The 25,132-nt window shown below is 68.7% G+C and overlaps 13 protein-coding genes across 13 annotated transcripts; 8 read left to right on the forward strand and 5 right to left on the reverse strand.

Moving 5' to 3' along the window:
- Positions 1–546: 546 nt before the first annotated feature.
- Positions 547–2,892, forward strand: V1510DRAFT_422571 (uncharacterized protein). The gene is made up of 2 exons (XM_066934810.1): positions 547–1,002; positions 1,045–2,892. The coding sequence occupies exons 1-2, from the start codon at positions 714–716 to the stop codon at positions 2,766–2,768; spliced, it is 2,013 nt and encodes a 670-aa protein (XP_066786972.1). The 5' UTR covers positions 547–713; the 3' UTR covers positions 2,769–2,892.
- Positions 2,893–4,268, forward strand: V1510DRAFT_422573 (Rix1 complex component). The gene is made up of 4 exons (XM_066934811.1): positions 2,893–3,084; positions 3,117–3,189; positions 3,221–3,322; positions 3,353–4,268. The coding sequence occupies exons 1-4, from the start codon at positions 3,040–3,042 to the stop codon at positions 4,105–4,107; spliced, it is 975 nt and encodes a 324-aa protein (XP_066786973.1). The 5' UTR covers positions 2,893–3,039; the 3' UTR covers positions 4,108–4,268.
- V1510DRAFT_422575 (uncharacterized protein) lies at positions 4,269–5,987 on the forward strand. The gene has a single exon (XM_066934812.1). The coding sequence runs from the start codon at positions 4,381–4,383 to the stop codon at positions 5,962–5,964; it is 1,584 nt and encodes a 527-aa protein (XP_066786974.1). The 5' UTR covers positions 4,269–4,380; the 3' UTR covers positions 5,965–5,987.
- Positions 5,939–7,886, reverse strand: V1510DRAFT_382848 (GDP dissociation inhibitor-domain-containing protein). The gene is made up of 2 exons (XM_066931665.1): positions 7,509–7,886; positions 5,939–7,477 (listed from the first exon to the last, which is right to left on the reverse strand). Exons 1-2 carry the CDS (start codon positions 7,598–7,600, stop codon positions 5,995–5,997), a joined length of 1,575 nt encoding a protein of 524 aa, XP_066786975.1. The 5' UTR covers positions 7,601–7,886; the 3' UTR covers positions 5,939–5,994.
- A 394-nt stretch (positions 7,887–8,280) lies between these two features.
- On the forward strand, positions 8,281–9,290 carry V1510DRAFT_422579 (uncharacterized protein). The gene is made up of 3 exons (XM_066934813.1): positions 8,281–8,521; positions 8,553–8,830; positions 8,862–9,290. Exons 1-3 carry the CDS (start codon positions 8,483–8,485, stop codon positions 9,118–9,120), a joined length of 576 nt encoding a protein of 191 aa, XP_066786976.1. The 5' UTR covers positions 8,281–8,482; the 3' UTR covers positions 9,121–9,290.
- V1510DRAFT_369795 (Phospholipase/carboxylesterase/thioesterase) lies at positions 9,146–9,880 on the reverse strand (the record flags this gene model as incomplete). The annotated part of the gene is made up of 3 exons (XM_066931404.1): positions 9,146–9,445; positions 9,478–9,672; positions 9,704–9,880. 3 exons carry the CDS (start codon positions 9,878–9,880, stop codon positions 9,146–9,148), a joined length of 672 nt encoding a protein of 223 aa, XP_066786977.1.
- A 210-nt stretch (positions 9,881–10,090) lies between these two features.
- V1510DRAFT_404896 (uncharacterized protein) lies at positions 10,091–10,742 on the reverse strand (the record flags this gene model as incomplete). Its single annotated transcript, XM_066932293.1, has 3 exons — positions 10,091–10,288; positions 10,493–10,596; positions 10,655–10,742. 3 exons carry the CDS (start codon positions 10,740–10,742, stop codon positions 10,091–10,093), a joined length of 390 nt encoding a protein of 129 aa, XP_066786978.1.
- A 1,291-nt stretch (positions 10,743–12,033) lies between these two features.
- V1510DRAFT_422585 (uncharacterized protein) lies at positions 12,034–14,171 on the forward strand. Its single transcript, XM_066934814.1, has one exon. It carries the CDS (start codon positions 12,154–12,156, stop codon positions 14,086–14,088), a length of 1,935 nt encoding a protein of 644 aa, XP_066786979.1. The 5' UTR covers positions 12,034–12,153; the 3' UTR covers positions 14,089–14,171.
- Positions 14,172–14,620: 449 nt separating this feature from the next.
- On the reverse strand, positions 14,621–17,503 carry V1510DRAFT_422587 (S-adenosyl-L-methionine-dependent methyltransferase). The gene is made up of 3 exons (XM_066934815.1): positions 17,425–17,503; positions 17,267–17,325; positions 14,621–16,807 (listed from the first exon to the last, which is right to left on the reverse strand). The coding sequence occupies exons 1-3, from the start codon at positions 17,449–17,451 to the stop codon at positions 14,719–14,721; spliced, it is 2,175 nt and encodes a 724-aa protein (XP_066786980.1). The 5' UTR covers positions 17,452–17,503; the 3' UTR covers positions 14,621–14,718.
- V1510DRAFT_422590 (tRNAHis guanylyltransferase) lies at positions 17,467–18,709 on the forward strand. Its single transcript, XM_066934816.1, has 6 exons — positions 17,467–17,659; positions 17,692–17,781; positions 17,813–17,989; positions 18,021–18,193; positions 18,224–18,309; positions 18,340–18,709. The coding sequence occupies exons 1-6, from the start codon at positions 17,646–17,648 to the stop codon at positions 18,604–18,606; spliced, it is 807 nt and encodes a 268-aa protein (XP_066786981.1). The 5' UTR covers positions 17,467–17,645; the 3' UTR covers positions 18,607–18,709.
- Positions 18,710–18,832: 123 nt separating this feature from the next.
- Positions 18,833–19,560, forward strand: V1510DRAFT_422594 (uncharacterized protein). The gene is made up of 5 exons (XM_066934817.1): positions 18,833–19,016; positions 19,068–19,088; positions 19,123–19,187; positions 19,220–19,291; positions 19,323–19,560. Exons 1-5 carry the CDS (start codon positions 19,010–19,012, stop codon positions 19,533–19,535), a joined length of 378 nt encoding a protein of 125 aa, XP_066786982.1. The 5' UTR covers positions 18,833–19,009; the 3' UTR covers positions 19,536–19,560.
- Positions 19,561–19,742: 182 nt separating this feature from the next.
- Positions 19,743–22,205, forward strand: V1510DRAFT_422595 (uncharacterized protein). The gene is made up of 2 exons (XM_066934818.1): positions 19,743–19,910; positions 19,943–22,205. The coding sequence occupies exons 1-2, from the start codon at positions 19,827–19,829 to the stop codon at positions 22,133–22,135; spliced, it is 2,277 nt and encodes a 758-aa protein (XP_066786983.1). The 5' UTR covers positions 19,743–19,826; the 3' UTR covers positions 22,136–22,205.
- V1510DRAFT_431982 (quinon protein alcohol dehydrogenase-like superfamily) lies at positions 22,121–25,041 on the reverse strand. Its single transcript, XM_066935460.1, has 2 exons — positions 24,611–25,041; positions 22,121–24,578 (listed from the first exon to the last, which is right to left on the reverse strand). The coding sequence occupies exons 1-2, from the start codon at positions 24,788–24,790 to the stop codon at positions 22,302–22,304; spliced, it is 2,457 nt and encodes an 818-aa protein (XP_066786984.1). The 5' UTR covers positions 24,791–25,041; the 3' UTR covers positions 22,121–22,301.
- Positions 25,042–25,132: the final 91 nt, after the last annotated feature.

Below are 25,132 nucleotides of genomic sequence, written 5' to 3' on the forward strand. Positions count from 1 at the left end.
TTGATATGGGTAAAAATTACAGTGCGGAACTGGCACCGGGTAATAAGAAATTTTGCACACTAAGGGCGGAGCGCCAATAGTAACGAGAAACAGTCACATTTGGGAGGGACGCGACCAAGCCCTAGCTGGGAGTTATGGCTGGCCGTAGGGTTGAGAGTACAAGTCACGTGTGCATATAGCCAGGCCCAGCCCTAGCAGCCAAGCCGTCTCTGGTTGGCCTCTGCCGCCGGTCCGGCCAACCGCGCTTGCTGAGCCGGTCCAGGCGTGCGAGCACAGGCGCCGCGAGATCGGTCCCGGTCGCGGACGGCCGTCTACACAGCTCAATTGAGAGCTGCCAGCCGGTGGCGCGACCGACGGGACACTGAGCGGCGGCTGCGACGACTGGTCATGTGACTGCGCCTTCCAGCGTGCGGCGCAGCTGTCAGATCTCGGGAAAAAAACACGTGACAAATTTCCACATAGGTGGTGCACGTGATTTTAGTCACGTGCCGGGCCGCTCCCGCTGCCGGCCGCGAAAATTTCTTCGAGATTGGCGACTTGTCCAGGCACTCTTGCGACCCATCCGCTCATTCCTGCACACGAGCGCCCTCGAGAGCGCCAGAAGGCAATCGGCGGATCGATCCTCAGGGGCATACGCACGCGTGCCATACAGGGCCGAGTGGGACGCCTGCGCAACGGATTGAGCAGCGCGCCGACAAGCTCAACAGACAGGGATGCCGGCTCGTGCTACCGCCAATGGCCTGAGCGCTGGCGCGGTCAGTCGCGGCCTGCGAGCACGCGCAACAGACAGACTCCGACGTGAAGCATGCGTGTGTGTGCGGCAGACGAGCGTACGCACGCTGCGGACGGCCGCGAAGCCGCCGCTCCGGCGGCATCTCGGTGCTACACTGGCGTCAAACCTCACACCCGACACGACACGGCCTCAGTTGTTGCCGGCGGCCGAGGCCACGGCGCACACTGGGCGTTCGGCCACCAGCTCGCCGGCGACGGCGAAGAAGCCTAGTGAGTCGTCGTGGATGCCGCCGGCGTCGACTAACGACCTAGAACCCGTGCAGTTCTACCGGACGATCAACCAGCTGATCATTCCGCTGGACCCAGACGTGACTGTGCCCGAGAGCCTGGTGACGAGCTTTCATCCGTTCTACGTGGCGGACGACATCGGCAAGCTGGTGGCCATGCTGGCCAGCCCGGCAGACATTGCGCAGCAGTTGTACCGGGTGCGGCTGGACCTGGATGCGCTCGACACCTCGGAGCTGGGATCGGGCATGCCCAAACCGACGACGGTTGGATTGACGGAGGCGCCGATGGACCGGATGCGTATTCTGGTGGACGCCAGCAAGATGACGGAGCCTACAGCGGTGCCGTTCGCGTGCGACCGCGCCGGACGGAAGGAGCTCGTGCGCCGGCTGGGCGCCGAGTTCGCGGGCATGGCCAAGACGCCCGAGGCTGTGACTGAGTGGCTCGCGGGTGTTGCGGCGACGGACAGCCAGGGCCGGTACTTGAATGAGCTTGTGCGGTTCCTGCTGGCCAACCAGCTGCCAAGCTTCGGCCCGACCCTGGCTGAAGCGTTTCCGACGATTCTGGCGGCGGTACGCGCAGCTTGGACCGAGTCGGCTGCATTCGGCGGCCGTGACGCCCGGTTGTACGCGCTCGTGTGCGAGCTGCTCAGAAAGGACGTGGAGCGCAAGTCGCGGGTGTTTCTGTCGCCGACAGAGATCGAGACGTACGGCTCGCTTCTGGACGCTCTCAACGAGACGCTCACGAGTGTATTCAAGCTCGAGGGTCTGCCCGAGAGCTGTGTGAGCCCGTACTTGATGGCGATGGTCGCTGCCGGCCGCACACAGGCCGCGTTCGATATGGTGCACTTTTTGCGGGCCGAGGGCCTGGCGCCCTCGTTCGACGCCGTCGCATCCGTGTTTATGGGCATCTTGCGGTTGGTGCGTCTGACGCCGGAGAGCCGCAAGGTGCGCGGGACCGCCAAGGAGCGCGCCGAGCGGTTCCGGTGGCCGGCTTTTGACGCCAAGACATTCATGGGCTACTTCCGGCCGTACCTGACGTCGCAGTTCCTGACGCCTGAGATCGTGCGGGTGCTGTTGACGAGCCGCTGGGCTATCTCGACCCCCGAGGAGGTCTTTAGCCTGCTGCGGTCGAGCCGGGGCGCCATGCGCAGCTACGCCATAGTGCGCACGAACCAGAAGCAGTTTCTGCAGGCGGTCGTGCACGCGACGACGCTGCCGCCTCTGCAGCCCAAGGGCCACACCAAGTACACCCGGCGGTTGCGCAAAGTGCGTATAGACTGGATCTCCAAGACCAAGAAGCCGGGCGAGTTTGCCCGGCTGCGCGCGATCGCCATGGTCGAAATGGAGCGGATGATTGCATCGCTCGAGAGCGCCATGGGCCAGCCGCTGAGTCTGGCCACTCGGCTCGAGGCCGGTCTGCTGGCCGCCGAGTGCGGCAGCTCGCTAGTGCTCGACCGCGTGCTGCTCGACCGGCTGCGCGATGGTACGCTTGTGCCGACGCCGGCCGAGCGCGAGCTGCTGGCGACTGGGCTGCGCAAGATCGCCCGTGAGATCGAGTACGTGACTGGTCTGCGGTCGCGCGGCCGGAAGGTCGTCGACAAGGAGGACGAGGGCCGCATCATGAAGAAGCTCGAGCGCGAGCGCTTCGAGCTGGCCGACGACATTTACTACATCGAGACTATCATCGGCGGCTCGTCCAGGCATCTGATCCAGCACAAGCTCAAGGAGATCGACCAGCTGCTGCAGTAGAGCGCGGCAGGCCACTCGCCGTGCATTTTTGACATCATCGCAAGCGCATTCCTGCTGCGGCAGGCCGGCGCGGAGGCGCGCCGGGAGTCTCTGTACATACTACATAAACGATTATCGAGAGTAGACTAGGCCATGGCGAGCCGCACAAAGTGCGGCGTGTAATTGAGCCGCACAGAGTGCGGCGCGTTTGTCTCAGGTGGTAGCACGTGACTATCCCGAAGCCGAAAAACTTCGTCGCCGTCCCCAGTACCGTCGCGCTGATCCAGACACCATGGGCTCCGCACGCAAGAAGAAGGAGAAGCGGAAGGACTTTGTGGTACGTGATCGGCCGTGCTCCACTGACAGCAGAAACCCAAGCTCCGGGTCGGCAAGACCAAGCCGAAGGCCACAGCACACACTGATCTCGGGTTCAAGGCCAAGGGTAGGTCTGGCGCCGGGCACGCTGACGACAGCGATCGGGATACCGACGCAGACGCTCGGCGGAAGGGTCGGCGACGAGGCATTCGCACATCAGCTGTCGCTGACCAAACACCACTCGTCGGCGGTGCGCAAAGGTACGTAGCTGGTGGCCGTGGCTGACGCAGATGCACTCCAGTACCTGCAAACGCACTTGCCCGAGACGCCGGACTCGTCCGTCGTGTTGGCGACGGCACCGCTGATTCTGGACGAGGCGCGGTCGGTGCGGTCCGGCGCGCTCGCGCTGCTCGCTGCAGTGCCCGAGGCCGCGCTGGCGTTGCACGCAAACACGCTGGCGCTGTACGTGCACTCGGCCATGACACACATCAACGCCGAGATACGGGCAGACTCGACCAAGGCGCTCACGTTTCTACTCAGCCGCGAGGCGCTGCCGCGCGAGATCGTGCGCCGGCAGTGGCACAAGACGCTGCAGTGCTTCGGCACACTTCTCGGCTGGCGCCTGGGCGCGACCGAACCGACGTACAAGCTGGCGGCCGCGCCGGGGCTCGAGCGCGTGCCGAACGCTGCCGGCCATCTGACCGCCTTCCTGCGCTTTCTCGAGCTCGGCCTGGTCGACCAGGCCGCGCCGGACGCGGACCTGGCCGCCTGGCCCGAGTGGGTGCATGCCGACGCCGACAAACATGTGCTGCCGGTGGGCAACAGCAACCCGTTTGCCCGGCTGGCGCTGTTTGCGCCGGGCGACAAGGACGACGCCCAAGACGAAGAGGACCCGGACGCGCGGTACCGGCTGCTGGCGCCGTACGTGCCGACCATGCAGGCCGCGCTTGAGTCGAGCCAGAAGCTGGGCGGCGACGTGGGCCGCCTGTGCAAGAGCATGGCGGACCTGCTGGACCGTGTCTGCCAGGAGCACGGATCGGAGTAGCATAGAATGTACTGTCAGCGCTAGTGCGCCGCACGCGGTGCGGCTGAGAGAGCCGCATGCCGTGCGGCTCGAGTCGGGGCTGTCGGCTGCAGGCCGAGTGGTGCGGCTCATCCCCCTTGCCGCAGCAGTCACGGGACCCCGTCGGGTGCACGCCAGTGCAGCAGCCGCACGCCGTGCGGCTCAGATCCCCGCAGCGCTCGCGGGAGACGAGTCGCACACCGCACCTTACCCTGCGTCGTAAATTTTCGATGCTTCTCCCCGCCAGCCGACCGTATGACCAAAATCGAGCCTGTCCGCCTGTACCCGACGCCCTTGGCCCCCCCCGAGGGCATCAGGCGCTGGCAGACAATCCTCGGGCTCCCCGGGGCGGCCGCGTTCGGCCGTGCGGACTATGAGACGGCAATGATCAACCTGATCCTGCATCCGAACATCAACTCGTCCAACATCATTCGCGCCGATATCCTGCTCGATACGGCCCCGGACGAGGCTTCCATGGCCAAGGGCGTCAGCGATTTTGGTATCGGGGTGGAAACAACCAGATCGACGCATTTTCCGCCAGAAACCGGGCACACCTCTGACTTTTTCGGCCCCGTCCTTGCCAATGTCGTCCGGCGGATCGTGCGGGTGATTGTCCCCCGCAACACCGCCAAGGACCAGCCACTGCTGCAGTCGTGCCTGCTGATTCGACACCGCGAGCCGGCGAGGACGTTGGCGGCGGTGACGGCGACAGCGTTCGAGGCCCTGCCCCACGAGGAGTTTGTGTCGGTGATGTACGTGCCCCACGTATCGGGTCCAGACGAGATCCCGTTCTACCACCCCAACGTAGCGGCGTTGGTGCTGACGTTTGCGTCGCGCAGCCGCAACATGATGATCTCCTACCGGTTCTTTGACGGCACGACGGTGACCGAGGACGGCGTGCTGGACAACCGTCTGGAACGGACTGCGCTGCGACTGCTACAGACTGCACACAAGCACTCGCAGGGCGTCGCCAACGGCTACAAAAAACGTGTGCACCACGACCAGGTCGTCGCGCAGGTGCCGTTTCAAACGCGGTACGCCGAGCTCAAGGCGCGGCACGCGCACACGCTGATCGAGCGGTGGGTCGAGAGCACCGACCCGAAGAAGCACGTGTTCGAGGACCTCGCCATCGCCGCGTTTCTGATCGAGCTGTGGCGGGCGCGGGCGGCGACCGACGCCGCGTATGCCGCCGACCGGCTCGAGTTTGTCGACGTCGGCTGCGGCAACGGCGTGCTCGTCTACATTCTGCTGAGCGAGGGCTACCGGGGCTACGGGCTGGACGCGCGGCGGCGCAAGACCTGGGCCACGTTCCCCGAGGCTGTGCAGGCCGCCCTGCATGAGCAGGTGCTGGTGCCGGACCTGGCGGTCCCAGACGCCGCGGCGGCCGCGCGCGCGGCCGCGCTCGGCGACCGGATCCACGCGCGGCCGTTTGGGCCGGACACGTTCCTGATCGGCAACCACTCGGACGAGCTGACGCCGTGGATCCCGCTGCTCGGGCGACCGTTCATGGTCATCCCGTGCTGCTCGCACGCGCTGAGTGGCGCCAAGCACCGATACCCGGTCCACAGCGCCGGAGCGGTCGACGCGGCCGGCGCGCCGGTCAAACTCTCGACCTACGGCGCCCTGGTCGAGCACGTGGCGACGGTCGCCGCCGCCGTCGGCTGGGCGGTCGAGCGCGAGATGCTGCGGATCCCCAGCACGCGCAACGCGGCGATCCTGGGCCTGGAGCGGGCGCCGGCAGCGCTGGCGCCGGCGGACGTGGTCGCCCGGGCCGGCGGCGCAGCCGGGTTCCTCGACCGCAGCGTCGAGCTGATGGCCAAGAGCCCGCGGACTCATTAGTAGAATACATGGACTATGGGATACACAATGTCAGATCGTCATCTCGCCGGCGACCTCGGCGTGGTCGCTGTCGGAGCCGGCGTCGGCGGGCGCGCCGTCGTCGTCGTCCTCGAAGTCGACGTCGAAGAAGTCGTCCTGGGCGCCGGTGACGGCCTCGTAGAGCGCGCGGGCCTCGGCCACGGCCCCGTCGAACGAGATGTCGATGCCGGGCGCGGCCGTGAAGAGCTCGCGGCCGGCGCCGGCCGGCGCGGGGCCCGTCGTCTGCGAGTACGACAGCTTGAGCAGGTACTTGAGCGCCTCCTTGGGCACGAAGTTGCGCAGGCTCTCGCCGAGCCGCACGGACTTGATGGTCGGCAGTCCGTTGGGCAGGTACAGGATGTCCTCCTCGCCGACGTCGAGCTCAAAGTCCTCGGTGGACTCGCGCAGGATGGCCTCCTCCATCTTCTCGAGCGCCAGGTAGAGCTCCTTGCGGCCCTGGTCACCGGGCTCGACCGTGGACAGGTACCAGATGGCCTGGCCGGTGGGGCACTGGCCGGAGCCGGAGCCCATGACGAGCACCTGGACGGCGTACTTGTTGCCGTCGAGCGTGCCGGGGGGGAAGATGACGACCGCGGCGGACTCGCCCTCGGCGAACCACTCGGCGCAGTCCTTCTCGACGATGGCGACCATGCGCGTGACCTCGGCGCCGCCGGTCTTGCCGGCCGACGTCACGTACTTCTCGGTCACGGTCAGTTTCTCGCCCGTGTCGAGGGTGGCCACGCCGGACGCCGCGTCGAACGCGGTCACGGCCGTGCCGAGCCGGTACGTCGACCCGGCCACGGCCGACGACCGGCAGAAGCCCTGCGCGAGCTCGCCGGCCGTGCCGTACATCGAGTACACGGCCGGGAAGTTGCCAAAGACCTGCATCGACACCAGGTACCGCTTGATCTTGGCCAGCGCGTCCTCGGTCGGCACGTCCGGCGACACGCACAGGCCGATCGAGTGCACGAGCTCGACAATCTGCGGCGGCTCCAGCCGGAACTTCTCGGCCAGGAACGTCGAGATCGACCGCGCGCGGTACGGCGTCCACACGGCCGGGCTGGTCTCGTACTCGGCCACGAACTTGATGAACCGCATCAGCGACCGCTTCGTCAGCAGCGTCAGCGTCTGGCTCGTGAAGATGTCCTCCTTGGTGCCCGGCACCTTCTCGAAGCTGTCCTGCTCGAACGTGTGGAACGAGCCCACGGGCTTGAACTCGAGGTACCGCGACACCCGGCTCTTGATCAGCAGCGAGAGCAGGTCCGACCGCGTGAACAGCACGTGCGGGCTCAGGTCGACCGCGTACTTGCGCGACTCGAGGTTGCGCGAGATGTAGAGGTACGCGTCCGCGAAGGCGGCGTCGGCGCCGCTGGCGCCGGCGTTGACCCGGTCGACCCACGTCCGCAGCTCGTCCAGGTTGAGCGCCGCCCACGCACCGCCGTAGTAGCCATTGCTGTCGAGATGGACCACGCGCGAGCCCTGCCAGGCGAGGGCGCTGTTGTCAGCTCGTCCGGGCGGAGACTTACGCTGCCAGGATGCTCTCGACGAGGCCGGTGCCGCTGATGAGGACGTCGCAGGAGTCGGCCCCGCTGGGGGCCGGGTTGGCCACGTCGGCCATTGCGTCTGGTGCTGGAGCTGGTGCGCGGGAGTGCGCTGCAGGCGCGGTGCGCGTGTGTGGGCGCTGTAAGCCGCGGCGCCGGCGGCAGACGGCTATTGGGCGCTGGCTTGCCGCAGCGTTCGCGCTTGGTAGACCGGCCGGAGGACGGTGGAGGACGGCGACGTCGTCGGGGACGGTGCGCGTCGGCTGGCGGGGTCCCGGAGGTGTGTTGCAGCGGTTGGAGACGCTCGTGGGGTGGTTGGCGGTGGTGTGGAGGAGACTGGGGCGGCGTTTGGACGGTGAGGACAAAAATTGCGCTTGATTCCGCCGTAATTGTGGTTGCCGAATTGGGCATGTCGACCTACTTGCTGATCACCCGACAAGAGCCCAGCCGAATACAGCCGCGGGGCGGTTACCCGGTGACTCCGCACGGACGCTCGGACGCGCGCGGCCGCGGCCGCGAGTTGCGGCTGCGCCGGGCTGCGGCGGCGGCGGGCGGCGGCTGCGGATGACGTCGGGGGCGTGGCGCCGGCGCCGTGGCGGTGGCTTGGCTAGGGCCGCACGGCGTGCGGCGGCGTGAGCCGCACGACGTGCGGCTCACGCGCCGCGGCCGGCCGCCCCGCCGCCGCCTCCGCCGCCTCCGCCGCGCGCAGCCCGCCGGCGCAACCCGCGCAGCCCGCCGGCCGCGGCGCGGCGGCCGCCGTGGCCCACCGGTGCCCACCGGTGGCGACACCGTGTGATAACCGCGCGCGCGCGCAGCTGCAGCCGCAACCGTCGCGCCGCGCCGCGCTTAGGCCCCATCCGGCGTCCCGCGCGGCGCAGCGCTGCCGGCCTTCAGCGGCGCACCCGGCCACGAACCCGCACGGCCGCCGAGACGGCAACACAGGCCCGCGGATCGGCGGAATGGCAGAGCAGCAGCTCAAGGTCAACATCTCGGCGCTGGTAAGTGCCCCCCCGTCCGCGCTGACCGCAGAGCGTCGGCCTGCTGCAGGACCTCGTGCAGCCGCTGTCGTACGAGATCGCGCTCAAGGCGTTCTACGAGGCCAAGGGCAGCCAGGTGCCGTGCGCGCGGTGCTCGTCGCTCAAGTGCAAGCACTACGTGCAGCAGGCCAGCAAGGACATCTACGGGCGGGACTCGACGCCCGAGACCAGCTACTTCGAGTGCGCCAACTGCGCGCGCAAGATCTCCGGGGCGCGGTACGCCGCGCATCTGGAGCGGTGCCTGAGCGGGCGCAACACGCGCAACAAGGCGTAAGCGTGGGCGCGGGCGCGCTGACGGCAGGGCCGCGTCGATCGCGCAGAGCACGGCGTCGCCGGCGTCGGTGTCGCCGTCGTCGCCGTACGTGACCGAGGACGAGTCGCCGCCCAAGCCGCGCAAGCGGCGGGCCGAGCGCGACGCCATCACGGTGGAGGCCGGCCGGCCCAAGTCCGAGGTCCAGAAGTTCCTCGACCGGGACGAGGAGCGCGCGCGGCCGGCCGGCGGGTCGCGGTCGGCGTCGCCGGCGGGCCGGGCGCACGCGCGCAAGAAGCCGCGGGGGTAGATGTACATGGCTCAATACAACGTAGCTACTGCGGCGGCAGCCGGCGCTCGAGAAAGTCGAGCACGTGGCCCAGCTCGCGCGGGCAGGTGCTGTGCGTCATGCCCGGGTACGTGTGGAACTCGAGCGGCTGGCCGAGGGCCTCGAGGATGGCCTTGGACGCCGTGCCGTACTCGTACTTGACGACCTGGTCGTCCGTGCCGTGCCCCCAGAAGAACGGCGTGGCCTTGCCGGCGGCGGTGTGCATGCCGGCGATCTTGTCGCGCAGCGGCAGGTAGCCGGACAGGCCGACGACGCCGGCAAACGTGCGGTCCGTGGTCAGGCCGGTCTGGGTCAGCGCCCGCGCCCGCGGCTACTCACCAGCACGCTGATCGTGCAGCCCTGGCTGAAGCCGCCGATGACGATGCGCTCGGCCGGGATGCCCGCCGCGATCTCGGCGTCGACGTACGCGCGCAGCCGCCCGGCGCTCTCGAGCATGCCCGCCTCGTCCTCGCTCTGCTCGATCTTGTTGAGCTGCTGGATGTCGTACCACGACGGCATCTCCATCCCGAAGTTCTGCGTCAGCCCTGCGCGCCCGCCGCCGTACCAGCGTGACCTTCTGGATGGGCGCGTTCGGAAACACGAACGCGACGTGGTTGAGCTTCTGCAGCCGGCGGAACTCGTCCGCCAGGAACCGCCAGCCGTTGCCCGAGTCGCCGAGGCCGTGGAGGAAGATGACCGAGGCCGTGTGCTCGGCCAGCGCGGGGATGCGCACTGCCGACATGTCTGGGGATGCGTGCGTGGGGCGTCGGGGGGTGGGGTGCGAGGTGGGTGACGGGGTGGAGTACAGCCGGCCTAAGAGAAGGATGAGGGCGCCGACGGCGCAGAGCACCGCCAGCCGCGAGCGCATGCTGGACGCCACTGGGGGATAGCTGGGCGGGGCAGGTGGCTGCGGGTGGGGCTACGGTTGGAAGGGATGTATTCGGCGCTCGGCCTACTGCCGGCGCTGGAGCTTGCCGAGGATGACCTCCATGGACGCGCCGAACGACGGCTGGCCCTTGCGCGTGGTCTTGGTCATCTTGCGGCGGTCGGCGGCGCGCTGAGCGACGCGGCGGTCGCGGTCGGCGGCGCGGGCGGCGGCGGCGGCGGCGGCGGCCTCGCGCGCGTCGCGGGCGGCGGCGGCGGCGGCCTGCTGGCGGGCGAAGCGCGAGCGCGCCGCAGGGGGTGCGGCTGGCGCCGCACCGCGTGCGGCTGCCCGCCCGCCCGCCCGCGCCGCACGCGGTGCGGCGTCCTCAGCCGCAGGACGTGCGGCGCTCTCAGCCGCACCGCGTGCGGCGCCAGCCGCGCCCTCCGCCGCGTCCCCGCTCTCGGCCCCCTCTCCCCGGCCCGGCCGCGCCAGCGCCGCCGACTCCGCCGGGTCCAGGCCCATCTTGACCAGCGTGCGCCGGTACTGCCGCTTGATCTTGGCGTTGTGGCCGATGCTGCGCTTGATGTCGTCCACTGCCCGTCAGCTCGAGCTCCTCGCGCGCCCCCGGCGCCCGGCGCGCCCCCAGCCTACCTCTGTACTTGTACGCGTCCGCGCGGCCGTCCCGGATGCCCTCCGGCGCCGTCCGGCGCCGGCCAAACGTCTTCTTCTCCGGCGGCATGCTCGCTTGCTCGGGCTCTCTGGCGCCCGGCTGTGCCCCGTTCGGTCTGCGCGTCGGTCTGTGCGCTCTGCGGCCTCGTCCGCGTCCGTTCCGGCCCTTTCCTGCCGGCGGCGTGCGTCTGGTGGCGTGCGATCTGGCGTTCGCTCCGTCGTCTGAAAATTTCTCAGCCGGCTAACCGCCGCCTTTTCGGCGGTGATCCCGGTTTTTAGCTCGGCGACCGCGAAAAAATTACACGACCGTCGAGCAGACGACGTCTGCACCCCTTCCCCGGCAGACGCCTTCGCCCCGCATCTCCGCCTGTGCCGACTGGCGTCACGGGCCCCCTCCATCCGACGTGCGGCGCTCAGACGCGTGGCTGCCGCGCGCACGCGCTCAATTTCTCATCCGCCCTGACGGGCGTTCCAGCATGTCCAGGCGCGCCCTCGCCGTCGATCTCGGGCGCGGCCTGCTAGGCCTCTCGGACAATCGACACAAAGTGCTGCAGTGGTCCATCCGCGGGTGCTGGGCCGCGTTGGCCGCACGGCTGGCGCTGCGGCGCCGGCTGCTGCCCGCCAGCCTGCTCGCGCTCGGCCACCGGCGGCCGGCCGGCCGGCCCGGGCGGCGGCTGCGGCCCGCCGGCGGCGTGCTAGGCACGCGGCCGGCCGCGCTGCTGCCCGCGGCGTGGGCGGCCGGGTACGCGACCGGCCGCGGCGACGGCGACGGCGGCCCGGCGCGGCCGCGCGAGGACCTCGCGGACCTGCCGGCCAGGCCCGAGGACCAGCACCGCGAGCTGCTGGCGCTGGCCGCCGCCGGCGACTACGGGCGGGCCGACGACGTGTGGCGGCTGTGGCGCGCGGCCTACGCCGTGGTGTCCTCGCGGTTCTACGTCTTCGGCGACCGGTTCAAGCTGTACGAGTTCCTGCGCGACTCGCCGCGGTTCCAGGACTGGGAGCGCATCCTCGCGCTCTTCGCCGACGTCCAGCGCGTGGCCCCGGCCGAGCTCGACTACCGGTTCCGGCTGTGGGCGCTGGTCAAGCTCGACTCGAGCGAGCTCGTGGACGAGTCGTTCCTGGACGCGCTGGCGCAGTTCCCGGCCGAGATGGAGACGCAGCTGATCATGGTGCTCGAGTACCACCTGCGGCGGCTCGAGCCCGAGTACGCGTTCCGCGCGTGGGCCGCGTACGTGCGCCAGGTCGACGCCGGCCTGGCCGCGCGGCCCGACTTCCGCGACGTCCTCGCCGAGATCTTCGTGCTGATGGAGAACCCGGCCCGCGAGCTGCGCACGGTCGCCGCCGCGGACGAGCGCTTCGGCCGGCGGCTCGCCCACATCGCCCTCGGCGTCTACAGCGACCGCGGCGACGCCAAGGCCGTGCTGGCCGTCGTGCGGGCCGTGCTGGCCGACGCGCGCTCCGTCGTCGAGCTCACCCAGACCATGAACGTGCTCCTGCGGCACGGCCACGCGGCCGAGGCGCTCGCGCTCTACGAGCGCTACGCGCGCACGCCCGCCGACGACGACAACGTCTACCTGCGCAGCGCGCTCCTGCGCTGCTACGCGGCCCTGCACGAGTACCAGCGGCTGCAGGAGACGTTCGAGGACGCGTTCGGCCGGCCGGGCATGCCCAACCTCGTCCACTTCAACATCATCCTGGACGCCATCGGCCGCACCGGCCAGGCCGACCTGACCGAGCACCTCTACGGCCAGCTGCTGCAGCGCGGGCTCAAGCCCGACATCCGCACGCTGGGCACGGTCATGCACGGCAAGTACCTGCGCGGCGACGTCGACGGCGTGGTGCACTACTTTGGCCAGATCGCCGCGCTCGGCCTGGCGCCCAACAGCACCGTCTTCAACATCCTCATGAACGCGCACCGGCGGGCGTCGGACCACCCGGCCATGTTCGCGGCCTTCCGCCGCATGCTCGACCACGGCATCGAGCCGACGCAGCACGAGCTGACGACGCTGGTGGCCGCGTACGCCGGCCTCGGCGACGTCCGCGGCGCCGAGCGCGTCTTTGCCTCGCTCGACACGTACGGCGTGCGGCCGTCGATCGGCGCCTACAACGCGCTCGTGCTGGCCTACGTCCGTGCCGGGCGCACGCACGACGCCGAGGCCGTCTTCGAGCGCATCCGGCGCGACCAGATCGACCCGGACGCGCGCACCTACAACACCATGATGCACGGCTTTGCGGCCGCCCAGGACATCGACGCCATCGCCCGCACGTACGCGGCCATGGCCGACCGCTCGATCGAGTACACGGCCGAGTCGTACGCGATTCTCATGCACTTTCTCGCCCTCCAGGGCAAGATGGACGAGGCCCACCAGGTCCTGACCGAGCTCGCCGGGGCGGGCATCTCCGTGGGCGTCTACCACTACACCACGCTCATCTCGGGCTACCTGCGGCTCGGCCGGCTCGACGACATGCAGCGCATCTACGACGAGATGATCGCCAGCGGCGTGTCGCCGTCGTACCTGACCCAGGCGCTCGTCATCATGGGCTTTCTGCTGTCGCGCAACATGCCCGCCGCCGAGCTCGCCGACAAGGTCCTGCAGGAGACGCTCGACAACGCGCCCGAGGTCGACTTCTTCTCGTCCTTCGACCCGGCCACGGCCGTGCCGGCGTACCTGTTCACGCCGCACCTCGAGCTCTACGGCCGGCTGGGCGAGGCGTCCAAGGGCCTCGAAGCCTTCCACCGCTTTTTCGAGCTCAACCAGGCCCGCATTCCGAGCGTGTACGTGCTCAAGGACTTCCGCTTCCTGCGGGCGGCCTGCGCGCTCTACGCCCAGGAGTCGCTGTGGGAGCACGTCGACCGGCTCTGGGTGAGCGTCCTGCAGAACGCCAAGAAGGTCGTCCGGCCGTACCACGAAGCCGCCGACGCCCGCGAGGCCGTCGCCCCGGCCTTCGCGTACACGGTCTCGGGCGCGCTCGACTACCAGCTGCGCGCCCTGGCCGAGCTCGACCGCTACGCCGAGATCGCTCCGCTCTGGGACGAGCTCGCCGCGCTCGGCCTCAAGTTCTCGAACCTGAACTGGAACAACCGGCTCGCGCTCATGGCCGAGAACGGCGAGCTGTTTGAGGCCATGCGCATCGCCGAGACCATGCTCATGGACGGCTACCGCGAGCTCAACGCCCGGCTCAGCGAGCGCTCGGCCAACCCGGCCGAGCCTGCCAAACGCGCTGTGCGCGGGCTGTACCTCCAGCGCCGCACCATCAGCGTCTTTGCGGCGGCGCTCGAGGCCGCCACCTCCGAGGCCAATCGCGCGCCGGCCGACGACGGCGCGGACGCGTCCGCCTTCTCGCAGCTCCACCGCGACTGTCCAGAGGTCTATAAGGCCATCGAGTTCTTCTACTCGACACGCATTCAGGAGTAGTCCTGTCATAGCATTCGCCAGCATAATGTACATAGCCCGCGTCCCGACGCCTGTATATATCCAACAATGGTCTCGACCTGGCATATAGCCGCATATAGGCGCCGGACGTCCCGTGGCGACCTTGGCGAGGTGGTGCCTGCGGCAGGCATATAGCCGCACGGAGCCGCATGCAGCTGCATATAGCCGCGGAGCCTCCGGCGGCGGCTGCGGCAGGCATATAGCCGCACGGAGCCGCATACAGCCGCATGAAGCTGCATATAGCCGCGGAGCCTCCAGCGGCGACTGCGACAGGCATATAGCCGCAAGCGAGCCTCGGCGGCGACCGCACCGAGGGCGCTGCCTGCGCTCACATGTAGCCGCATATAGCCGCATATAGCCGCAGAACGAGCCTCCTGCCACCCCGTAGAGGTAGCCCGGCGCGTAGTGCATAAAGCCGCCTGAGGAAAGCGACACGCTCGACTTGTCGCCGCACGCCCGCTCGCTGCGATCAGACGTCCAGCCTTCTGCCGAAGGGCAGTCGACCCGGCTGAGCGGCCGCCGTGGGCTCGGTCGGCCGCGGCTATATACAGGCGCGCGCCGCAGCCGCACGCCGTGCGGCTCAAGTAGCCAAAATCGATTCAGTATGTACACTCAAGCAGTCTCGGCGACCGCGACCGGCTCCTCGGCAACCGCGACCGGCGCCGGGGTCTCCGAGACCGGCGTCGCCTCGGCCGTACCCACCTCGGGCGTGGCCTCGGCCGACGTCTCGACCGGGGTCGACGTCGTGGACGGCGCCGGCACGGTCTCAATCTTGAAGATGCGGTGCAGCAGCTCGGCAGTGTCCTGCTTGGACAGCATCAGGTTGATCGAGCCCTTGCCCTTCCACATCGGGTACACAGTGGTGACGCCGTTGCGCGTGAAGCTCAGGAACGCGCAGCCCTCCTCGAGCTTCTCGGTCTGCTCAACAAAGCTCTTGTCGACTTCGACGTACTCGTTCAGGCGCGAGAACGACGTCTCGCACAACCGCTTGAACAGGTCGAGCGAGTCCGAGTGCACGACGCGCTTGCTCGAGATGTGCTCGATCAGATATTCGAGGCCCTCGGACTGCACGCGCCACGCGCACTGGCCCTCGGCCGACGTCTTCTGGAACGCAAACATCTTGACGCCGGCGTGGATGAACCGCACCTTGGACTCGTTGAGCTCGATCACGGGCCGCAGAGTCGGGTGGACGTAGTAGATCGTGCGCAGCGGCTCGGCGGCCGAGTTGCGCACGAGCAGCGACGCGCGCTTGAACTCGTCCTTGATGCCGTAGAATTCCCAGCAGATGTCGAGCGACTTGTGGTTGAGCTTGATGAACTTGAAGGGCTCCTCGTTGGCGTCGCGGGGGAGCTTGGCGGGCTTGGCGGCGGGGACGGGCGTGTCGACGGGCGCGGCGGCGGCGTCGGGCGCGGTGTCGGTCTCGAGCTTCTGGCGCTTGGCCTCGGACTCGTCGTCCTCGGCGGCGCGCTTGTTGGACGCCTCGTCGGCCTCGGTCGCCGGCTCGGCCGCCAGCTCGGCAGCCGCCGCAACCACCGGCTCGCGCGCGGCAGCCACAATCGGCTCCGGCGCGCCGGCCTTCTCGAACACGGTGATGAAAAAGCCGCCGGTGTCCTGGTCGTGCGGGTACACGCGCATGCACCGGTCGATGTTCAGCTCAGCCAGGTCGTCCTTGGCAAAGCAGCTCGCCGGAATCGTGTCCGTCGGCTCGGTGTGCCACACCTTGTCCTTGCCCATGACCTTCCACGAGGTCATGCCCGGCCGGCGCACAAGCTCCGTCATCTCGCCCGAGCAGTCGACCAGCGAGGCCTTGCCCTTCCACTGGCGCAGCGCCTCGGCCACCACAGCCTCGTTCTCGATCGGGTTGAGCGAGCACGTCGAGTACACGAGCCGGCCGCCCGGCGCCAGCAGGTTCAGCCCCCGGTTGAGGATGTTGAGCTGGATCTGGTGCAGGCCAATGCCGTTCTGCACGGTCCAGTCGCGCCACACGTTGATGTTCTTGCGCATGGTGCCGTCGCCCGAGCACGGCACGTCGCACAGCACGCGGTCGAACTTGAGGTACGACGCCTCGGCGGTCGGCGCGTGCTCGACCACCTTGATGCGCGGGAACAGCTGGGCGTCGTGGTTGGTCACCAGCAGGTTCGGCGAGTTCAGCCGCTTGACCTGGTGGATCAGCATGTGCGACCGCTTGTAGTCGTTGTCGTTGGCGATCACGAGCCCGGACGGGTTGGGCTCGGCGTGCACGGCCTCGATCAGCTGCGCGGTCTTTGACCCGGGCGCGGCACACAGGTCGATCACCTTGTGGTGCGGCTGCACGTCCAGCAGCAGCGGCGGGATCATCGACACGGCCTCCTGGCGCGAGATGTTGCCGACGTCGGTCTCGACGACGAGGAACTTCTGGAACCGCGAGAACGGCTTGGACTTGCGGATCACCGTCTTGCCGACCCGGATCTGCCAGCCGAGGCCCTTGGGGTACCACGGCAGCTGCGACGGCGGCTCGACCTCCTCGCCGTCCCAGACGATGCCCTTGAGCATGGGAACGTACTCGTTGATCAGCGCGGCCCGGACCTCCTCGGCCTGGACACGCGAGCCGGTGATCCGGAACGTCACGGGGAGCGGCGCCTTGCAGGCCTCGTAAAACTTGTCCCACTCGTCCTCGGGCACGATGCCCTGGGCCTTGTAGTACTCCTCGAACTTCTCGTTGCTGGGGGTCAGCGCTGCGGCGCGGGCAGGCCGTGCGGCCTGGGGAGCCGCAGGACGTGCGGCTCGGACGGGAGGCTTGAGCCGCGAGGCGTGCGGCTCGGCCAGAAGCCTGAGCCGCGGGGCATGCGGCTCGGACAGAATCTGAGCCGCAGAGTGTGCGGCTCGGACACACAGATCAGCCGCAGAGCGTGCGGCTCTGGTGCGACCCGGAGCCGCATGGAGTGCGGCTGTCTGTGCGCAGCCCACGCCCGCCTGGCGGCTTCGCCAGCAGATCCGGCACACCAGGCGCCTGCAGTCGACCGCCAGTATCAGGCGGTGCCTGCCAGGCCAGGCCCCGAGCCGGGCGTCAGGCTAGCACCGTCGTCTCGACCACCGGCCACTACCGCCCTCGGCCTCCGCCCTCCCCTCTGCGCTCGCCCTCTGCTAGCCGTCCGCACGTCCTACTGATCTCTCGACTTACCGCTTCTCGATCTCGGCCCAGCCGGTGCTACGGCCGCCAGCATCGCGGTCGCGGGGCTTCTGCTTCGTCAGTCCGATTCGGGCCCCGTCGGTCGCAGATCGCGTGCCGCCGCGTGTACACGCCACGACCGCATCTTCAGCGCCGCTATTGCCACTCACGCCTCCGAAGCGGTTCTTTCTGCCCATGGTGGCCTTGAAATTGCAAAAATTCGTTGGCAGCAGCCGGTCTGGTCTGTCCAACAAAAAATTTTCTGGCGATCGTGGGCGCGATTTTGGGAGATATAGGCCGCGACGCGGCCTCTGCCAGATCAACGGACGTCCAGACACGGCCACCACCGCGCAGTCGCAATCAAGCCGCCGCCAGAGCCCCCAGGGGCACCATGGCCAAGTCCAGGTATGGCCGGAGCGGCCGGATCGCTGACGCAGATTCGAATACGTGCGCGAGTTCGAGCGCTCGGACGAGCTTCTCCGCAACACCTGGATCGTGATCCGGCTCGACGGCCGCGGATTCCACAAGTACGGCCGCCGGCGAGAGACACTAACCCAGGTTCACGGCGTTCTACGACTTTGCCAAGCCCAATGACCGGCGCGCGCTCGACCTGATGAACGAGGCCGCCAGGCGGGTGGTCGAGGGCATGGCCGACGTCGTCCTCGCCTACGGCCAGTCCGACGAGTACTCGTTCGTGCTGCAGCCCGCGTGCGCGCTGTTTGACCGGCGCGAGTCGTAAGTGACCGTCTGGACGCGCTGACGCCAGCAAACTCGTGTCGACCTTCGCCAGCACCTTCACGGCCTGGTACGTCTTTCTGTGGCCGCAGTACTTTGACCGGCCGCTGGAGCCGACGCACCTGCCCACGTTCGACAGCCGGGCCGTGCTGTACCCCTCGCTCGCCAACCTGCGCGACTACATGAGCTGGCGCCAGGCCGACTGTAAGTGCGCGCGCGGACGCGCTGACGCAGGCCACATCAACAACCTCTACAACACAACGTTCTGGAGCCTGGTCCAGAGCGGGCTGACGCCGCACGACGCGGAGCAGCGGCTGATGGTACGTCCGTGGCGGGCGCACTGACCCCAGGGCACAGTCTCGGCGGACAAGAACGAGATCCTGTTTTCGCAGTTTGGCATTAACTACAACCGGCTGGACGAGATCTACCGCAAGGGCACGGTGATTGTGCGGAACCTGGAGCACGTGGACCGTGCCGAGCCGGCCGAGGCTTTGTCGAAGCGCCAAGCGGAGCGCGCGCTCAAAAAGCTGCGCGCGGCGCGGATCGACGTGCTGCACGTGGACATCATCGACGAGGCGTTTTGGACGGGGCGGTGCGCGTGGCTGCAGCGGCTGTAGTGTGGCTGCGCGCGGCTGCAGTGTGGCTGCAGCTGCAGCGCTGTGGGATGTACATAGTAATGCGCCGCACGACGTGCGGCTGCCGGCACGAGGGGGATGTGGCCGCAGGCGGGCGGCGCGGCGGCGCCGGCGCCGCCACGGCCGCGCCGCCCGCCGACGACGCCCGGAACGCCCGCGCCCGCGCCCGCCGGCCCGCGCCGGCCGTCCGCCCCACGCCGCACCGGCCCGCGCGTCCGCGCGACGCGGCGCGGCCGCCACTGGCGCAGCCATTGGACGGTGTGTTGGCGTTACCCGGACTATACACAAACACTACGCTGGAAAGTGCGCGAAGCCCCTCAGGAGCCTAGAAGAATTTTCAATCGCGAGATTCCGACCGACCCGCCCCTTCAGATCCCATACCACGATGGACGGTGAGTGTGTGCGCGTGCCCGCGCGTCGCAGACACGTGTGCTGACCGCCAGTCAACTTCCAAGCCCTTGCCGGTACGCCGAACGCGTGGATCTGACTGACCGCCAGAGGAGTTCACCCGGTTCTACTACCAGCAGTTCGACTCGGACCGGTCGCAGCTCGGTAACCTCTACGTAAGTGGGCGCGGCGGACGTGCTGACGGCAGCGTGGCCACTCGATGCTCACGTTCGAGACGTCGCAGCTGCAGGGCGCGGCCGACATCATCGAGAAGCTGGTGGTAAGTGCCTCCGCGGGCGTGCTGACCGCAGTCGCTGCCGTTCCAGAAGGTCCAGCACCGGATCTCGACCCTGGACGCCCAGCCGTCGTCGCCGTCGATGGGCTCCGTGATCGTCATGGTCACCGGCGAGCTGCTGGTGGACGAGGAGGAGAACGCGCAGCGGTACTCGCAGGTGTTCCACCTGATCCCGGAGGGCGGCTCCTACTACGTGCTGAACGACGTGTTCAGACTGAACTACTCCTAAGCAATACACTGTACTGTGGTTCCTGTGGCGGTGCTGTGGCGCCCTCTTCGCCGCGGCCGTGGCTGTCCGCTCGCCGCGCCCCCCCTCCGGCCGGCCGGGCCTGCGTCGTGCGGCCCCGGCTCGCGTGCTGCGCGTGGCGCCGCGGCCGCGGCGCTGCTGCTGCACGGCCTGTGTTGTCGTAGACCCAACGCGTGCCCTCTCGTAATCACCGCGCCCTTGCTGCCATCCACCGCCCCCGGTCCCTAGGCATCGTCCGTCCCAGAAGCTCGGCAGAGCCGGCGCACGCTGATCATGTCCGACACGCCCATTGTTCCCCGCCGGCCCCAGCCGCGATCGACGCCGGTGGTCCCGGCCCGCCCCGTCCGCAAGGAACCGGTGAGTGGTCGACGTGGCTTTACTGACGCCAGGCACCGCTGTCGCGCGAGCAGTCGAGCGAGCCCGCGGCGCCTGCGGCCGCGGCCGGCACTGCGGGCGGCAGCCCTGTCGAGCCCGAGCCCGAGACGTGGGCGGAGACGACTGGAGCCGCCGAGCCTGTGGCGCCGGTGACGGTGCCGGCCGAGCACACGCCTGAGCCGACCGAGCCAGCAGCCGAGCCAGCCGCGGAGCCGACCGCGGAGCCGGTGGAGCCCGTTGCCCTGCCGGCCGAGCCTGCGATCGAGCCAGAGGCCGCCGAGCCGTTTGAGCCTGTGCATTCGGCGCCCATGGCGATTCCGGTCGTTCCCCGCCGGCCCGCCACGCGATTCAACCGCGCGCAGGACCGCGCTGAGCGCGAGATGGATCGCGAGCGCACGCTTGCCGAAGTGCTCTCGACCGGAATTGATCTGCCGCGACGGGTGTCTTCGCCCAGCTACGGCGGCGGCGAGCACATCCAGGCCCTGATGGATCGCGACAGCCGCAATGCGTCGCCGGTGGTGCCGGCGCGGCCGACGCGGTCGCAGACCCAGTCGGCGACGCCGGAGCCGCTGCTGTCGCCGGCCAGCGAGATGGACGACATCATCAACAGCTACAAGGACGACGACGAGGCTGGTGAGGAGGCGGAGGCTGAGCTGTCGGCTGCAGCAGCGGCTGAGCCGACGACTCCGCCACCGACCGAGTCTGTGGCTGACGCGGCTGATCCGGCTGAGGCTGCGGCTGAGGCTGCGGCTGATGCCGAGGCTGACGCCGAGGCTGAGGCGGTTGTGGCGGCGGAGCTGGAGGCGCCGGCGGTGCCGGAGCCTGAGGCAGAGCCTGTGGCAGAGGCGGCAGAGCCTGTGGCAGAGCCTGCAGCAGACCCGGAGCCGGCCTCGGAGCCTGAGTCGGAGTTTGCAGCCAAGGCGGAGCCGGAGTTGGCCAGATCTGAGCCGGAGATGGCCAAGTCTGAGCCAGAGCTTGCTGCCGAGTCCACTGCCGAGCCAGCGGGACCGGCGGCCGAGTCCGCCTCGAGTTCGCCGGCGGAGTCTGCGCCGGCCTCGCCCGCCGAAGGCTCGGCGCCCGTCAAGCCCAGGTCTGCTGCGGTCTCGCCGCAAGTGTCGCCTTCAGAGACGCCCAGCTCGTTCCCGATAGTCCCTCCCAGGCCGCAGCGGCCAGCTGTACCGACACGGCCGGGGCTCAAGTCCCGCGACAGCGGTTCGTCGGCGTCGTCGGCCGAATCGCCCCCGACCGAGAAGGCGAAACCACCGCCGCCGGTGAAGCCCAAGCCGCCGGCCCGGCTGAACAAATTCTCGGGCTCGCTGGCCGCGTTTGCGCGCAACCTCGATGCTACAATTGGCAAGGGCCCGATGCCGATAATGGGCATGCCGCGACCGGACAAGCCCAAGGCATCGCCGGCCGCGTCGCCGGCCGAATCGCCGGCAGAGTCGCCCATCGAGCGCCGAGCCAAGGACGAGATCAAGGCCGAGCTAAAGACAGAGCCGGCCAAGGACGAGCCTCTGACGGACATGCGGCGCGGTCGAGCCAAGGGCCCGCGCTCGCGCCGGCCGCCGACCACTGCCGCGTTGCCGGACGCGCCTGAGCAGGACAAGAAGTGGAACACAGTCGTCTTGGGGACGACGTGGGAGCTGGGCTACACTGTGGAGGCCGAGGAGGCTGTGGAGGCTGTGGAGGCTGCGGAGGCTCAACAGGTCGTGGAGGCTGAGGAGGCTGGAAACGAGGCTGAGACGGCCCCTGAGAAGGAGGCGGCTGCGGAGGCTGTGCCTGAGGCTGATGTCGAGGCTGCACAGACTGAGCTTGCGGCTGAGCCCGAGGCTGAAGCTAAGCTCCAGCCCGAGCCGCAGGCTGAGCCCGAGGCTGAGCCAGCGACCGAGACCACCGAGACCAAACCAGTGCTCGCGATCGAGCCCACGACCGAGCCCGCCGCCGGGAAGTCGCCAGTCTCGGACACTTCGGACGAGTTTGTCCCGGCCGTGTCGACGCCTGACCACAAGTCTACCCTCAGCCCGGTCTCGTCCGAGGACTCCCCCGAGGTCGCACTGGTTGCTGACGAGACGACTGAGTCGGTCGCTCCCTCGACCGCCCAGCCGGTCGCCGATGTGGGCCCCGATTCTGCCGGGGCCGCCGACTCTACCGCTACCACCTCTGCCATCGCTCCCTCTACTTCCCCCGACTCATCCGCATTCAGGTAGTATATTTATTCAAAACATAACCGTCTTTTGTACAAAAGATAAGCAAAAAGTGACGAAAAAATGACAAGACACACCAATTGCTACCCAGAGCTTTTGAGGCCCGCGGCAGGGCCACGGGCGAATGACTGTAGAACTATATCCCGTATCCTTTTGTTCAAAATGTGATCTAGAAGTTGATCCGGTGGTTGGACCAGAACGCCGGCATGAGCGGAATCTCGTACGGCGGGCGCTCGACCACCAGCAGCTCGCGGTCGCCGACCGGCGCAGCCAGCAGCAGCGGCCGGTACTTGTGGGTCATCCAGAACGACTTCTCGAGCGTGGCAGGCACGGCCGAGTCCGCGGACGAGACCGACGAGACCGACGAAGCGAGCGAAGACGACGACGTCGCCGACGTCGCCGGCGAGGCCTTGCCGCGCGGGCTCTGCTTGGTCGGCTTGGTGTCGGTGATCTCGGCGCGGCGGATGCCGTCCCAGTCGTCAAAGGCGGCCGTGTCGTCGTCGAACTCGTCCTCGTCCTCGTCCTCGTCGTCCTCGGTCTTCTTGCCGTTGGCCTTGCCGTTGGCCTTGGCCTTGGCCTTGCCGTTCGGCGTGGCGGTGCCGTTGGCGGCCTTGCCGTTGGCGGCCTTGGCCTTCTTGGTGAAGCTCTCGGCCGCGAACGCGACCGTCGGCGCGGCCTCGTCCTCGACCGCGAGCAGGTTCGCCTTGCGCTTCGGCGGCCGCGTGGCCAGGATGTCGCGCGAAATGTCGACGAACGCCAGCCACGTCGCGCCCCACATCCACACGCGGTTCTCGACGCCGGCGGCCGTCTCCGAGAAGATGCCGCAGCACTTGTCGACCACGCTGAGGAACTCGCGCGGCAGCAGGTTCGAGTTGCGCCGCGACCACGGCGTCAGCGCCTGGCTCTCGACCGAGAACAGCAGCAGCTTGACCTCGGCGGTGACCACGGCGAGCGTGTCGTTGTCGGGGAGGAACCGCACAGCGGTCGGCGTCGCCGCCAGACGCGGCAGCGTCCACGCGTGCGCGCGCGCGCGCGTGTCAAACACGTCGACCGCGCCCGACGGCGCCGACACGACCACGTACCGCCCGTCGTCCGAGAACGCCACCAGGTTGACGAGGCTGAGGTACGGCAGCTGCGCTGCCACGGCCGCGTCCGCGGCCTCGGTCTCGGGCCGCTCGAGCTCGACGACCTCGTCCGTGACCTCGTCGTCGACCGGCAGCGCGTACAGCCCGACGTCGGCCTCGGGGCTGACCACGGCCAGCCGGGCGCCGGTCGGGTCGAACGCGACCGCAATCGCGCCGCGGCCGGCCAGGCCCTTGGCTTCGATCTTGCGCACGTGAAGCGCCTTGTCCTTCTTGGCCGTCAGTGCAAACAGCTTGGTCTCGGCGTTGGTGGCCACGGCCAGGTACCGGCCGTCGGCCGAGATGGCGCCGTGCGTGATGTTTTCCTCGCTGTTGAACGTGAGCTTGGCCACGAGCCGCTTGGGCCGGTCGCCCTCCTTCTGGACCGACCAGATCTTGACCTGGTTGTCCGTCCAGAGCGCGACCAGCCGGCTGGCGGCGACCGCGGCCACGCACGGTCGCTGCGGCGCGATCGGGATCTTGCGGAACAGGCCGTCCGCGAAGTTCTTGATCGAGTTGACGACGATCGTGCGCTCGACGCCGCCCGAGATCAGGAACGACGAGCCCTTGGCCTCGTAGCTGGCCAGCGCGCGAATGTCGTGCGCGTGCAGCAGCCGGCTGGACATGTTCGCCCAGCGCGACAGCTTGTCGTCGACGACGGCGTACTTGACGATCTTGCGGTCGACGCCAGCCGAGAACACCGTGTTGCCGGCGCGGTTGGCCGCCAGGCAGAGCACGTCCGCGGCGTGTGCGCGGAAGCTCTGCAGCAGCGAGAAGTGCGTCGCGTCCCAGAACTTGACGCTTCCGGTCGAGTCGCCGGTCACGATCGTCTTGCCGTTGCGGATCGCCAGCACCGACCACACGAGCGTGTCCTCGCCGGTGGCGCGGTCGATGCGCATGGTCGAGACCAGCCGGCCGGCGGTTTCGGCCGGCGCGCCGGGCGCGGCAGCCGCCGCCCAAATGCGCACGCGACCGTCCGCGCAGCCGCCGATGACCTGCGTGGCGTCGCGCCACGCCAGCGACAGCACGCGCGACTTCTGCCGCTGCAGGATGCGCTTGTGCTCGAGCACGCCGCGCCCGCCGGCAATGTCGACCACGACCACCGAGCCGTCGTCGCAGCCGACGCCGAGCGACGTCCCGTCCGGGCTCGCCGCGATCGACCACACGATCCCGGCGTTGCAGTCGTGGTGCGCCAGCGGCAGGCCCGTCTCCAGGTCCCACTCGGTCACGGCCGTCGAGCCGCCGATCGAGAACAGCCGGAGGCCGTCGTCGCCGCGCGACCACACCAGGCCCTCGATCGACCGGTTCTTGCCGCCCTTGAATGTCTGCCGTCAGCGCCCGCCGCCCGTGCACTAACCTTTTCGTGGACCCAGCCCCACCGGGGGTTCCACAGCTCGATGTCGCCGTTCGAACGGCCGACGGCCAGCCGCAGGCTGGCCGGCGCGCGCTCGCCGGCGCTGGCGGACTCGTGGCTAAACGCCAGCGCCGTGATCGAGTGCGGCGCATAGTCGACGAAACGACACCGTTGGATGTTCATTGTGTGCGTGAGTGTGCGGCCTAGGCCGATGCAGGTTCTGTGCTCGCGGGGGGGTCTGCCGGCCCGAATCGCGCGGCAGAGGACTGGTGCGAGGAAGGAGCGTGCGCGGTGATTTCACCGTTAAGCGTGCTCTGTATGCCGCGCAAACTGTGCCAACGAGACTGTCGACTGTGCTTGGGCGGATCCTGGCTTTGCTGCCTTTAAACGGACATCCTTCGCTCGGAAACGTGCTGAGCTTTGGTGTCTACCGGCGATGTTCGCGGCCGACGAAAAAATTTGTATAAAAAAAAATTCGGCCGTCACGTGCTCGACCGGGTAAAAGCCGCATGGGGCGCGGCTCGG

The sequence above is a fragment of the Dipodascopsis tothii genome (assembly GCF_038497935.1).
Source record: "Dipodascopsis tothii strain CBS 759.85 unplaced genomic scaffold V1510scaffold_37, whole genome shotgun sequence".
NCBI classification, from domain to species: domain Eukaryota; kingdom Fungi; phylum Ascomycota; class Lipomycetes; order Lipomycetales; family Lipomycetaceae; genus Neoaidaea; species Neoaidaea tothii.

Bases quoted from the DNA above. Each gene is read 5' to 3' on its own strand.
- V1510DRAFT_422575 (XM_066934812.1), top strand. From the start codon at position 4,381: ATGACCAAAATCGAGCCTGTCCGCCTGTACCCGACGCCCTTGGCCCCC.
- V1510DRAFT_422594 (XM_066934817.1), top strand. The intron at 19,188-19,219 runs GTAAGTGGGCGC...TGCTGACGGCAG, and splicing joins CGCAGCTCGGTAACCTCTAC to CGTGGCCACTCGATGCTCAC. The intron at 19,292-19,322 runs GTAAGTGCCTCC...TGCTGACCGCAG, and splicing joins ACATCATCGAGAAGCTGGTG to TCGCTGCCGTTCCAGAAGGT.
- V1510DRAFT_382848 (XM_066931665.1), bottom strand. From the start codon at position 7,600: ATGGCCGACGTGGCCAACCCGGCCCCCAGCGGGGCCGACTCCTGCGAC. The intron at 7,478-7,508 runs GTAAGTCTCCGC...AGCTGACAACAG, and splicing joins GTCGAGAGCATCCTGGCAGC to CGCCCTCGCCTGGCAGGGCT.
- V1510DRAFT_422595 (XM_066934818.1), top strand. From the start codon at position 19,827: ATGTCCGACACGCCCATTGTTCCCCGCCGGCCCCAGCCGCGATCGACG. The intron at 19,911-19,942 runs GTGAGTGGTCGA...TACTGACGCCAG, and splicing joins GCCCCGTCCGCAAGGAACCG to GCACCGCTGTCGCGCGAGCA.
- V1510DRAFT_422571 (XM_066934810.1), top strand. From the start codon at position 714: ATGCCGGCTCGTGCTACCGCCAATGGCCTGAGCGCTGGCGCGGTCAGT. The intron at 1,003-1,044 runs GTGAGTCGTCGT...CTAACGACCTAG, and splicing joins GGCGACGGCGAAGAAGCCTA to AACCCGTGCAGTTCTACCGG.
- V1510DRAFT_422573 (XM_066934811.1), top strand. From the start codon at position 3,040: ATGGGCTCCGCACGCAAGAAGAAGGAGAAGCGGAAGGACTTTGTG. The intron at 3,085-3,116 runs GTACGTGATCGG...CACTGACAGCAG, and splicing joins AGAAGCGGAAGGACTTTGTG to AAACCCAAGCTCCGGGTCGG. The intron at 3,323-3,352 runs GTACGTAGCTGG...TGGCTGACGCAG, and splicing joins CTCGTCGGCGGTGCGCAAAG to ATGCACTCCAGTACCTGCAA.
- V1510DRAFT_431982 (XM_066935460.1), bottom strand. From the start codon at position 24,790: ATGAACATCCAACGGTGTCGTTTCGTCGACTATGCGCCGCACTCGATC. The intron at 24,579-24,610 runs GTTAGTGCACGG...CGCTGACGGCAG, and splicing joins GGGGCTGGGTCCACGAAAAG to ACATTCAAGGGCGGCAAGAA.
- V1510DRAFT_422585 (XM_066934814.1), top strand. From the start codon at position 12,154: ATGAACGTGCTCCTGCGGCACGGCCACGCGGCCGAGGCGCTCGCGCTC.
- V1510DRAFT_422590 (XM_066934816.1), top strand. The intron at 17,990-18,020 runs GTAAGTGACCGT...CGCTGACGCCAG, and splicing joins CTGTTTGACCGGCGCGAGTC to CAAACTCGTGTCGACCTTCG. The intron at 18,310-18,339 runs GTACGTCCGTGG...CACTGACCCCAG, and splicing joins ACGCGGAGCAGCGGCTGATG to GGCACAGTCTCGGCGGACAA.
- V1510DRAFT_422579 (XM_066934813.1), top strand. From the start codon at position 8,483: ATGGCAGAGCAGCAGCTCAAGGTCAACATCTCGGCGCTG. The intron at 8,522-8,552 runs GTAAGTGCCCCC...CGCTGACCGCAG, and splicing joins AGGTCAACATCTCGGCGCTG to AGCGTCGGCCTGCTGCAGGA. The intron at 8,831-8,861 runs GTAAGCGTGGGC...CGCTGACGGCAG, and splicing joins CGCAACACGCGCAACAAGGC to GGCCGCGTCGATCGCGCAGA.
- V1510DRAFT_422587 (XM_066934815.1), bottom strand. From the start codon at position 17,451: ATGGGCAGAAAGAACCGCTTCGGAGGC. The intron at 17,326-17,424 runs GTGAGTGGCAAT...CTGACGAAGCAG, and splicing joins GAAAGAACCGCTTCGGAGGC to AAGCCCCGCGACCGCGATGC. The intron at 16,808-17,266 runs GTAAGTCGAGAG...GCTGACCCCCAG, and splicing joins TGGGCCGAGATCGAGAAGCG to CAACGAGAAGTTCGAGGAGT.